Below are 12,930 nucleotides of genomic sequence, written 5' to 3' on the forward strand. Positions count from 1 at the left end.
CTTTTAGCTTGCTGTGGCTGGTATTACATATAGTATTAATCTTGTCATTTGATTTTGGGCAGGTATATCTGACTTCTGAGATTTTTATCTGCTTTGTTTATATCTCTTATGGTGTATGTGTACCTAGGAATGAATGTGTTTGGTACCATATAAACTATTTAAAAAGAATTTTATTGTCCTTGTTTACATTTTGGTCTCACTTGATCACATGGAGTAGCATATTTTTTGTCTCTGCAGTTAACTCAGTGTTTCAGTTTTATTATTAATTCAGTTTATAATTATTTAATCTGAAGAGTCTGTCTCCTCACTGTCTGACACTGTGATCTTTTATGATTCAGTAGGATCTTTTTCTAATAAAGTCGTTTCATTAGTTTTATTCAGTTCTCAATTTAGTTATTTGGAGAGAGTTGTACTCTTTTATAGGCACCTTTCTCATGGCTTTCTCTGCAGCATATGGGCAATCCCAGATTATCTCACTCCTGATACATAAGCCAACTTTCTGCTGTTATCTTTGTTGACTTCCTGTAGCAAGTATACAGTAGTGACAGGTCTGGGCTTGTCATCATGAAGGGCTTTGTGGTCTGAAGACCAATTGGTGCCACTTCCTGTTTTATAATCTCCAATCTCCTCGTTCCTGATAAATAAGCCAACCTTGGAGTTGAAACAAGTTATCTTTGTTGTTTGAAAGGTAACCTATCTTACAAAGTGAGATTTATTTCTAAACTCAGTATTTGAAATGTAAAGTATGTCACATTGGGACAGTCCTGGAGTTTAAGATTCTGATCTTTAGGGGCCTTTCAGTTTTTTGTTAGAAGTTACAGTGCTGCTGTTTTTTTCCTGTATGGCAAGTACAAAGCACTGACAAGTTTAGGCTTGTCAATGTGATGGGCTTTGTAGCTTGCAACCAGTAGGTGCTGCTTCCTGTTTTACATTTGAGAAACTGAGTATATTTTAACATTAAACATCTTTAGTGGAACCAAACAAGTTAGTTTGGTTGTATCAGTGCAAAACTTAACCTATTAATTATCATTTGCCTTTCTGACAACAGAAAAAAAATTCTCTTTAATTCATGTAAGTTCGTTTGTTGAATGTTTTCATCTATACAAAAAGAATTATCCTGATACATGGAGGTAAGTGGTAACTTTCTTTGGAAGAAAAGAGAGGAAAAAAAAGCCTGAAACAAAGTGTGTGTGTGTGTGTGTGTGTGTGTGTGTGTGTGTGTGCGTGTGTGTGTGCGCGCGCGCGCGTTTGCATGTATTTGGGCAGGCATTACGTGTGAAAATATTGAGGTTTAGAAATAATTCCTTAGATGTATATTAGCATTAAACTTGAATTCATGTGATGTTACAAGAATGTAAAGTCAGTAGGTAGCATGTATATGTAGTGTTTAATGAGAAAAGGGATATGCTCAAAGTTAGAAATCTAGAAATATTTCTTAATTTCTAAGAATATATATTGTTTACCTGCCTATAAAGACTGATTTCAGTGTTAAACTAGCATTGCAGAAACAACATGTTTCTATAGGTTTGAGTTTTGTTTTTTTGTTTTTTCTTTCTTACCATGCATCTGCATTATTCCTGGGATATTAGCTCTAGACTTAAATATCTTTCATTGTTCTACTGTGGCATTAATTTGTATGAATTTGTATTATTATGTAGAAAATATCTAAAATGTTACTGTTACGAGTCTGATGATAGGTTCTGGTCTTTTTAAAGTATATACATGAAAAATTCATTTTTCAGTTCCCATCCAAGTGTTTCTACTAATCTTTTTTTTTTTTTTTTTTTTTTTAATGAGTTTCCCTCTTAGAACTGCTTTTTGTGCATCCCAAAGATGTTGGACCATTGTTTATCTCCATATATATATATTTTTACTTTGTTCTCAATTAGTTCTTTTAAATTTTAATTCCAGTATAGGTAACATATAATGTTAATTAGTTTCACGTATACAATATCTACTAATTTTCTTGACAGAAAAATATTTTCACATAAAAGCATTTTCTATAGTTTGAGATAATTTATAAAGTTGTTTAGAATTTTCAAAGAAAAAAGCCAGTGATAAAATTTTGGTCAGCTACTAAGGATTTAATGCTTATTTAATGAATATTGAGTGAATGAATGTCCTTCTTAGTAAACTTTTGGTTTCATTACACCCCTAGAAATTTATTAGACTTTAAGGGTAATGTTTCAAAATGCCAGAACACTTCATGTAGCTTTTGAGTCAGCTTTGATACAGTCTTGTATAATGTCATCTTAATTAAAGGAAGAAATTACTTTTAAAATGTTATAAAGTTGATGCAAATATACTCGATAACTGTTTACATTCCTGTAGGTAATTTCCCCATGATTAGTGATGATTTGGTCAATTCTTATCATCTTCTGCTGTGTGCTTTGGACTTGGTTTATGGAAATGCCCTTCAGTGTTCCAATCGTAAAGAATTGGTGAATCCTAATTTTAAAGGTAAGATTATAAGCTGGAGCTTATTAGACTACTGACATTTCTACATTGTGTTTAATCTTGGGAGTTGTACACATACCACAGGTTTCTTAGCATCGGAGAACATAAGTGCCTTGAAAAGTTGTTATCTAGAGTACTTATCGCTAGGAGTTGAGATCTCTGTAAAAATATTTATGGAAAAAGCAATTGCAAATATGAAGTGTAAAGTCTTACATGACAATTTTAGAAGTTTCTGCAATATATATACTCAACAAGAAAAAGGGATTTAAAAACCCAGAGTAGCAAATTGACATTAAAACTGATATTCTTCTGTGTTGCCAGGCTTTGGGCCTGACACACAGTAGGAGCTCAAAATGGTTTTATTGAAATAATCTTCATTTCACATTTTTTCCTACAGAAGAGGAGTAGTTACAGTTGTAAATAAGTAAAATGAATTTTTAGTTCTTAAACTAAAGGATGGGTAGACATTATTACTTTGATAATGCATTTTAGCAGGTTTTAAAGGTATATAATTTCTATGAATGATATACAGGAAGAAACCAAATCATAACTTATAGACAATATTATAAATATATTTTTAATAGTATAAATATTAAACAGTATTTATTGAGCTAGTATATAATGCTATTTAAGTAATACCATGATAGGATTCTGAGTGATTTTCAATTTTGAGGTGGTTACAATTAGAATTTTAACTTGTTCAACTCTCAAGGTAGATTTTTAAAGTTAGTGGAGTAGTTACCTAGTTGCTCCTGCTTTGGTAAGTTTAATGTTTTTAATTTATTATTTTTTTTCTCTCATTTCCTTCCTAACTCCCTTTCAGGTTTCTATTTATTGGCTGCTTTTCATTTTTTCCCTTCTTATTTAGTTTTTCTTATACTGAGTCTAGGTCAAGAATAAGCTGTAAATCAATGTTAGATCCATCCAGTATAATGAAATGAAAGCATATAAGCAGTATGTACTTTGAATAGTAATTTTTTTCAAAGTTGTATATTTTATTTTAATGTCAGACATATTTGCAAAGTTATATTTTATTTTTATGGGTTTTTTTTAATGTTTTTTAGATCTTACAGCAATATACTAAAATTGGTTTCTCTAGGTTTTTCTCTTTAAGTTTCTCCAGATAAATAATTGAATAACTGAAATCTTTTGAGTAGTGATACACTTTACCTATTTGCTATTTTTTAATTTTTAAGTATAATTAACATACAATGTCACATTAGCTTCAAGTGTATAACATAGTAATTCAACAATTCTTTACACGACCCAGCACTCACCACACAGTAAGTGTACTCACTGTCACCATACAGTGTTATTACAATATTATTGACTGTGTTCTTTATGTTGTACTTTTCATCTCCATGACTCACTTATTTTATTTCAGCTGCATGATAAATAAGTTTATTATTGTCTTTATCTGAAAAATATTCATAGAAATTGCGGTTTGGTTTATTAGCTTCCAGCAGCCTGCTCCTGAGCTCTAAGGAAGCTTGTCTTCTGAGCTACCTAATATTTCTTCTGGGCAAGAGACATCTTGGGTGGTTCCCCCTCTTCTTTCTAACTTCTTTCTTAGGCTTCTTCTCATAGATTGGGTTCTCTCATGTGGCAGCATGAGCTTTCTTTATATCTCCTCCATATCTGAAGATGCTTTGTTCTTCATGTATTGACAGAGTTGTTCCTTGTAGGTATCTTCATCTTCTTCCATTAGGTAACACAATAGATCTGCAATGTTCTGACCCATGACGTGCTTCAGATGTACTTCTGCATTGAATTCCTTACTTTCCACATCATAACTAAGAAATTGTTTGGTACTGTGAGCAACAGACAAGCCTCCATCCACAGCTCCCTTGAGGGCCCCAAAAACTTTATTTCCAGTAGTAGTTCTGGCCAGCCCTGCATCCACATAGCAGGTGAAGGCACCAGGTTGACCATCAATGCTTTCCACATTGTATTCAACTCCTGTCACCTCCACTTGGCCTTCATAGATCTTGTTCCTGTCCAACCTGTTGAGAAGTCTGTGGGCCAGCAGCAGGTCCATACAATATGCTGCAGCATAATTTGTCAGACCAGCCTTCACACCATACTTTGGGAGTTCATGAGCATGAGCTGCACAGACTATCATGTCTTCTTCTGTACAGGCATGAGTAATCTGACAAATGATATGTCTGTTGATTTTGTGAACTATCATCCTGTATTTGGATGTGTTGTACTTATTTTTATCCTAAATTACCAAGCATTTTTGAGCATTGTAATCAGTGTTACCTTCTTGTCTTCACCTAAATTTCACTTGGTATCTCTTGATGCAAGCCTTATTTTTGACAACTTTAACAAAAACCATCCTACAGAACAGAGACTGACATCTGCGACTCACCACCAGGCTGCAGCAGGCCCAGCAGCACGCTGTCAGGGGATGACTTATTATTTTGCACCTGGAAGTTACAAAATAACTTTTGTTATTTTGTATAACAGTTTGTATCGCTTAATTCCTTTTATCTATTTTGTCCATTCCTCCATCCACATCTCCTCTGGCAGCCGTTTGTTTTCTATACTTAAGAGCCTGTTTTTTGTTTCTTTTTTTTTTTTTTAAGATTTTATTTATTTATTTATTCATAAGAGACACACAGAGAGAGGCAGAGACACAGGCAGAGGAAGAAGCAGGCTCCATGCAGGGACTTGGTCCCTGATCTCCAGGATCACACCCTGGGCTGAAGGTGGCACTAAACCGCTGAGCCACCCAGGGATCCACCTGTTTTTTCTTTCTTTGTTTTGCTTTATAGATTGCACGTGTAAGTAAAATAACATGTCTATCACTGTCTGACTTAACTATACTAGCATAATATACATCTAAGTCCATCCATGTTGTTATAAATGGCAAGATCTCATTCTTTTTCTACAGCTGAGTAATGTTCCTATGTGTGTGTGTTTGAGAGAGAGAGAGACATCTATTAATGGATACTTGGGTAGCTTCCATATCTTGGCTATTGTAAATAATGCTGCAATAAACATAAGGGTGCATGTCTTTCCGAATTAGTGTCTTCCTTTTCTTTGGGTAAATAACTAGTGGAATTACTGGATCATATGGTATTTCTATTTTAAATTTTTGGAGGAAATTCCATACTGTTTTCTACAGTGGCAGCACCAGTTTATTCCCTTTTCAGCACATCCTCACCGCTGCTTGTTATTTTCTTTTCTTTTTCTTTCTTTCTTTTTTTTTTTTTTTTTTTGATACTAGGCATTCTGAATGGTGTGAGGTGGTATCTCACTGGGGTTTTGATTTGCATTTCCATGATGATGAGTCATGTTGAGCATCTTTTCATGTGTCTGTTGGCCACTTGGATATCTTTGGAAAAATGTTTCTTGAGGTTCTCTGCCCATTTTTTAATCGGATTATTTGTTTTTTTTGGTGTTGAGTTGTATGAATTCTTTATATATTTTGGATATTAACCCCTTATTGGATAAATCATTTACAGATTTCTTCTCCTATTCACTAGGTTGCCTTTTTGTTTTGTTGATGGTTACCTTTGTTATGCAGAAGTTTGTTGTTTTGGTGTCCTCTCAGTAGTTGATTTTTTGTTTTTTTCCCTTGCTTGAGGAGACAGATTTATAAATATGTTGCTAAAGATGATGTTGAAGAGATTACTGCCTATGTTTTCTTCTGTTTTGCTATTTAATTTAGAGTCAGGTTAGGCCTTTAGTACACTGTTTCCTATAAACTTATATGCTAACTCACATGTTGATTAGATTCTGTATTTTTGTGTATTACAGTTTGACTTACTGAATACTACTTGACTTCTCTGTCCTGTGATTTTATTCATTATAGGCCTGTCTGAAGATTTTCATGCTAAGGACTCTAAACCTTCCTCTGACCCACCTTGTGTCATTGAGAAACTCTGTTCCTTACATGATGGTCTAGTTTTGGAAGCAAAGGGAATAAAGGAACATTTCTGGAAACCCTATATTAGGAAACTTTATGAAAAAAAGGTTTGTTAGTAGTAAAGAGATAATGTGAAAATATTTTCTGGGGAAAGATTTGTTTTAATATGATGACTTAAGGATCTCTTCTTTCATCATAGCTCCTTAAAGGAAAAGAAGAAAATCTTACGGGGTTTTTAGAACCTGGGAATTTTGGAGAGAGTTTGTGAGTACTTCTGTCATCAAACTTTTAGTATTTTAAATTGTGTACTTAGGAAACCTCAGAGTTTAGTGTTTTGTTTGTACGTTGGAAATTTAGACTGTCTTGTGGGATAACATAGAAAAGCAGTAAAAAAATTTTTGTCAACTGTTACTCTAACCATATGGTTTTAAATTTATTGAAAATCGAGGGATCCCTGGGTGGCACAGCGGTTTAGCGCCTCCCTTTGGCCCAGGGCGCGATCCTGGAGACCCGGGATCGAATCCCACGTCGGGCTCCCGGTTCATGGAGCCTGCTTCTCCCTCTGCCTATGTTTCTGCATCTCTCTCTCTCTGTGTGTGTGACTATCATAAATAAATAAAAATTTAAAAAAAAAAAAAAAAGAAAATCGAATGGCTGTTTTTTAAAGCTTTAATAGTTAAGCTTTTGGATCATAGTTTTTGAGATAAATTCTTTTCGAAATAGTTCCAAAACAGGTTAAATAGGTTAAAAATGATGATGTAGAAGTAGTGAAGTCTTCAGAGATGCCTAGAGCAGCTAGGAAAGATAATTAAGCATATCACTAGAAACTGCACTTGCCTGGCAGATTAGTACAGGCCACCATCACTGAAACACGGTCAGCAAAATACTGTATGGAGGACCAGCACAGTGTAGCAAGTTTATGTTGTTGTTTTTTTTTTTTTAATTTTATTTATTTGTTCATGAGAGACACAGAGAGAGAGAGGCAGAGACACAGGCAGAGGAAGAAGCAGGCCCCATGCAGAAGCCCGACATGGGACTCGATCCCGGGACTCCAGGATCACGCCCCGGGCCAAAGGCAGGCGCCAAACCACTGAGCCACCCAGGGATTCCTGCAAGCTTATGTTTTATACACCTCAGTTTTTATAATTAGCAATGATCTGCAATTTAGCTTTCACAAAATTATGAGAACTTCTTAGTAAATTAAAAAAAATGAAATAAGTAGCCTAAAATATCAACTGAAATGGCAGTTCTGTGAGTGTACATGTCGCCTCTTTTGTTTTTTTTTCCCCCTGTAGTAAAGCCATCAATAAAGCCTATGAGGAGTATGTTTTATCTGCTGGGAATTTAGATGAAAGGATATTTCTTGGAGATGATGCTGAAGAGGAAATTGGGACTCTCTCAAAGTGTCTAAATTCTGGTTCAGGAACAGAGACTGCTGAAAGGGTGCAGATGAAAAACATCTTGCAGCAGCACTTTGACAAGGTGAGCTGGCTAGTGCCAAGAGAGCAGAAATGCAGGAGAAGATGTGCCAGGGGTTCCGTTTCATTTTGGTAATTGTGTGTGTGTGCACACATGCATTTTACTTCTAGTATGAAAAAGAAAATGCTCGTCATACTTAATTCAAAAAGTCTCTGTGTTTACTGATTAATTTTTGTTAACATCAACTTTCAAAGTTTTTGATTAGTTCTGAGGGAAAGAGCATTTAATATAAATTTAAATGAATGTATCATGCTGATAACTGTTGGTTTTGGAAAAATGGGCCAGTAATCTGTAGTCTGTATTATTGAGCATAGTAGACATAGAAAATGTCAATTGACCAGAATGGTCCCTTTATCTAAATGCTAGAGAAACTGAGAATCTGTAGTTTTTAGGTAAATTCTGTTAAACTGAGTTTCAGGGTCATGGTGTTGTTTCATGTATACACTTAGGGTGATGGAGACCAAGAGTTTCCCTTCTGTTGTGTGATGTTCACAGAAAATATACAGCTTCTGACAAGTGCCTCCAGAGGCAGTATGGTGATTCCAAGGGGTAACTCTCCCATAAGATAGGCTTAAGAGTGGTTTGCTTATTCATTCAACAAACATTCTAAAGGTATCCTACATGCCAGATAATGTCCTGGATCCTGGGGTGCATCAGTGAACGAAACAGCATGAATATCCTGTTTTTTTGTTTTTTTGTTTTTTAAATTTTTTTAAATTATTTATTTATGATAGTCACACAGAGAGAGAGAAAGAGAGGCAGAGACACAGGCAGAGGGAGAAGCAGGCTCCATGCACCAGGAGCCCGACGTGGGATTCGATCCCGGGTCTCCAGGATCGCGCCCTGGGCCAAAGGCTGGTGCCAAACCGCTGCGCCACCCAGGGATCCCTGAATATCCTGTTTTATATTTTAGTATATGTGCTGCCAAAGCAAGCACCTGTTTTATATTTTAATGTGGGAAGATAGATAACCAAACAAGTAAATATATAGGACATCAGATAATGATATATGAAGACAAGTAAAATAGAGTAGTACAGAGTACTAGAGAAAAGGGAGGACAGGTGGGTGGGCCTTGGGCTGCCAGAGGTATCACAGTAGAGAACGGCATCTCTGAGAAGGTAACATCAACAGAGATGTGAAGTTAAGTGAGGGAGCAAACCATGTGAAGAGCTGGGAAATGTGTTTTGGAAGCCCAGAGAATGCAAGAGCCAAGGGAGTATGGTTGGCTTTTTGGAGGAACAGTAAGAATGTTATGTAGTAGGAATAGAATGAGTGAGCGAAAGAAAGAGTAATTAAAAAGTGAGGGGTGGGGGGACACAAGGGACAGGTGGACCATACAGAGCTTTGGAAGCTGTAGTAAAGATTTTTACTTTTGCTCTGATTGGAAGGAAAGCCATTAGGAAGGTGTTATGGGAAACTGTGATTGAATCAGTCTGATTGACATGTTTAAAGGTTCTGTGGGGAGGTGTTTCAAGGGGCAAGGTGGAAAAAGAGAATTAATTAAGAGGCTGTTGCAGTAGTTCTGGTGATAGCTCACAATAGTTTGGACCAGAGCAGTGGTTATATTTACGCTGTATTGTGGAGATGGCACCCACAGGATTGCCTGATGGCTTGGATCTAGGCTGTGGGAGAAAGAGGACAGCAGTGACTCCAGTTGTGTAAATGGTGTGAAAGCTGAAGTCCTTACGGAGGCCTCTAAGGTCTTCAGTGAACCTCTCTGAATTCATCTCCTCCCACTCTCCTCCTCACCCACTGCTCATGCCAAATAAACCTCTGTTCTCATTCTTTAGATACGCTGAGTATACTCCATCTCAAAGCCTTTGCTCCTGCTCTTTCCTCTGCCTAGAACATGTTTCTTCAAGATATTCCTGGGGTTTAAGTCCTTCATTCAGGTCTTTGGTGCACTAACCACTGTACAAAATAATAACCACCAACTTCCTCCCCAACCTTCAGCACTTCCTTTCCCTCTTATTCTGTAATTACTGTTCCTCTTAGTATTTGTCATTGTCTTAAGATAAGTGGGTGGGTAGAAAGAATTGTTTGCCTGACAGTAAATAGATAAATAGATACAAAGATAGGGGAAAAAAAAGAATTGTTTGTTATGCATCAACTGGTATTAGAATATAAGCTTCATGAGGGCTGTGACCAGTGCTGTCTTCTGCACCTGGCACATAGTAGGCAGTCCATGAATATTTACAATTGACATTTATTCAGGGAGAAAAGTGAATCTGGGGAAAAAAACCCAGAGTATGCATTACATGGTATGTTAGTTTGAGATGCCTTTTTAGGTATGCTAGCAAGTTGAGTAGGCAGTTTAGATATACAAGATTGGAATTCACAGCAGAGGTTAGGGCTGTGTGTGTATCATCTGGAGACATCAGGATATAGATGGCTTTTAAAGCCATGGAATGAAGAGAGGCTACCTGACAGTATAAACTGATATAGAATAAAAGAGGTCTGAGGATAGAGCTCTGGGACACTCCAAAATTTAGAAGTCTTTACTTGGAGAAGGAATGTCCTAATATTTAAAAATAACAGTATGCCTGAGTCAAAGAAAGACTCTTCTTGATCAAAATGCACAGGAAGCCGTAAGTTAAGAACTAAACAGTACTACCAAGAAGCTGCGTGCTGACCTTGAGGACTGTGGGCAGAAAGCTGTTTGTAGTAGTGCTACTTGTTCCCTTTGCAGAGGCACTGTTACCTGTGGACGGTGAGAGACACTGCCGGCTGCTGTTGGTTTTCCTGTACGTATGCGACGTGTTTTTCCCTCCCAGCAGAGCACTGGGTCAAATCCAGGGAAGAAGGTGGCTCCAGGGAAAGCTGTGTGTAGAGCAAGGAGCAGCCTTCTGAATGTAGTTAGCCTATCCAGATCATATTACTGACCTAAAAAAATTACAGAATTAACTTCTTTGAAACCAAATGGAAGTCTTGGCTCTATCCTGTTTAAGTCACAAAGGAAGCATATAGATTTATACCTGTAGGGCAATTTTTGGTGCCTGTTTGTATCGCATTAAACTTGAGTGGTTTGTTTTGCTGGGTGAAAATTTTGCTAGGTGTTTTCACTGCCATCTCTAGCATATGATATGCTGACTACCTAGGAAAACATAGTTTATCCTGAATACTGAAAAAGTCTTATGCTGTCTTAACCTTTCAGAGTTTATTAGAAAAAACAGAAAAGATGTTTCACTGGCATATCCATTCATGCTTAAAATCTCAGATATTAAGTCATATACTTTTCATATTTATATTTAAGAATGTTGACTTAAATGTATTTTCCTGAAGGTCTATTTTAGTAGGGGAAGATGGAGAGATTTCTGTAACTAAAGGTAAAGGAGGGGTAGGAAGGCTGAAGAAGGCTGTTCTGTGTCAGGCTGTTTTTTTGTCCAGAAGTGTTGTTTTGTACCACCTCTCTGAGGCAGATTTGATTATTTAGATGGGCTTTTGTTAAATCATGGAATCCATTTGGACAAGGTTTAACTCACAGCTTTCTTTTGTGAATCTGTGAGTAGTTAGAAAAAAGCAATAGATGGGAACTGTAAAATTCTGTTTCTCTGGGATATTCTTAACAGTTTATTGCTTATTTGTGCCTTTGGGTTTTGGCTTGAAGTAGGGATACTAGGGAATTATGCCTTATCTTAATGGTTTGACTTTTTTTTTTTTAAAGATTTTATTAGTGAGTGAGTGAGAGGGAGAGAGAGAGAGAGTACAAGCAGGAGGAGAAGCAGGAGGAGAGGGAGAAGCAGATTCTCTGCTGAGCAGGGAGCCCAACACAGGGCTTGATCCCAGGATCCCAGGATTATGAGCTGAGCCAAAGTCAGACTTAACCAACTGAGCCACCTAGGAACTTCTTAAAGGTTTAACTTTTAAGAGACAAACTTCCTAGCTGGCTAAAATACTAATTGTCCTTTCAAACATCTTCACATGGAGGATGGTGGCTCCTAGTGGTATTGTTATGTTTAAATTACAAGAATGGTGATATTTGAATCATTAAAATTTATTGATAAAGTTTGGTTGATTTATATTCTTGTTTGTGAAGTAATTGAAAGTCATTCTCACCTAAAATATTGTTTCTCCCCATCCCCCATTTAGTCTAAAGCACTTAGAATCTCCACACCACTTACTGGTGTGAGGTACATGAAGGATAACAGCCCTTGTGTGACTCCAGTGTCTACAGCAACACACAGCTTAAGCCGTCTTCACACCATGCTAACAGGCCTCAGGAATGCACCAAGTGAGAAACTGGAACAGATACTAAGGTTAGTTTGAGCTCTTCTTGCCGTCTAAGATTTGATTGTTGACCATTTTCTATTTTAATTTTTTGACTTTTAGTGCCTTAATTCACTCACTGTTTATCATATACCAGTTGCATGCTTAGACCTGTTGTTAGTCTGTGGAAGACTTAGTAATATGGGATGTATGAATAGAAGGTGATCATTTTTCCTCAATATCTTAGTCTGTTCCAGCTGTTATCACAGAAGACCATAGATGGGGTGACTTATAAACAACAGTAATTAATTTCTCTCAGTTCTACAGGCTGCAAGTGTAGTATCAGGGTGCCAAGATGCAGTATCTGGTGAGAACTGCTTCCTGGTCTTTTTGCTGTCTTCACATGGTGTGAGGAGGCAAGGGAGGGCACTAATCCCATTCGTGAGGGCTCCACTTTCATCAGCTAATCACCTCCCATGCACCATCACACTTGGGATTAGGTTTCAACATAGGAATTTGGAGGGGGAGCACAAATTTTTAGTCCATAGCACTCAGATTTCTTTTATGTAGTATATGATGAGAGACAGTAACTAACAACACTATCACTGTAGATTAAAGCACCAAATTGTTACCAACTATTCTATCTTAAGATTTCAGGCAAAGTGGGATAATAAAGATGGGAGTTGTCAAAGGACTCCATAAAGAAGATTGGACCTGAGCAAATTTATGAGGGGTGGGTCAGATTTGAAAAAGTTAAGCAGTTATATTCATAACTGATGTCAAACCACTGTAACTTCTGTAAGCTCTAGAGTTAGCTGCCTTTAGTCCTTTGGTCTGCCTGAGACTATTGGGAAGATCTTTGAGCTTTTAGTGAAAAGCATAATAGACTGAATCTCATGACCTGTACATAGTTT

General features: G+C 36.9%; 1 protein-coding gene and 1 pseudogene across 1 annotated transcript in view; one reads left to right on the forward strand and one right to left on the reverse strand.

The window, feature by feature from the left end:
• RBL2 (RB transcriptional corepressor like 2) overlaps nt 1–12,930 on the forward strand; it is a 51,994-nt gene that overhangs the window by 10,871 nt on the left and 28,193 nt on the right. Inside the window, exons 5-9 of the mRNA XM_055332733.1 lie at nt 2,332–2,460; nt 6,278–6,438; nt 6,531–6,595; nt 7,627–7,813; nt 11,900–12,066. Of these exons, the coding sequence (XP_055188708.1) occupies nt 2,332–2,460; nt 6,278–6,438; nt 6,531–6,595; nt 7,627–7,813; nt 11,900–12,066 (709 nt within the window). The remainder of the gene's footprint in view (nt 1–2,331; nt 2,461–6,277; nt 6,439–6,530; nt 6,596–7,626; nt 7,814–11,899; nt 12,067–12,930) is intronic.
• On the reverse strand, nt 3,910–4,795 carry LOC129514166 (60S ribosomal protein L5-like; annotated as a pseudogene).

The sequence above is a fragment of the Nyctereutes procyonoides genome, unplaced genomic scaffold, assembly GCF_905146905.1.
Source record: "Nyctereutes procyonoides isolate TBG_1078 unplaced genomic scaffold, NYPRO_anot_genome, whole genome shotgun sequence".
Taxonomy (NCBI): Eukaryota; Metazoa; Chordata; class Mammalia; order Carnivora; family Canidae; genus Nyctereutes; species Nyctereutes procyonoides.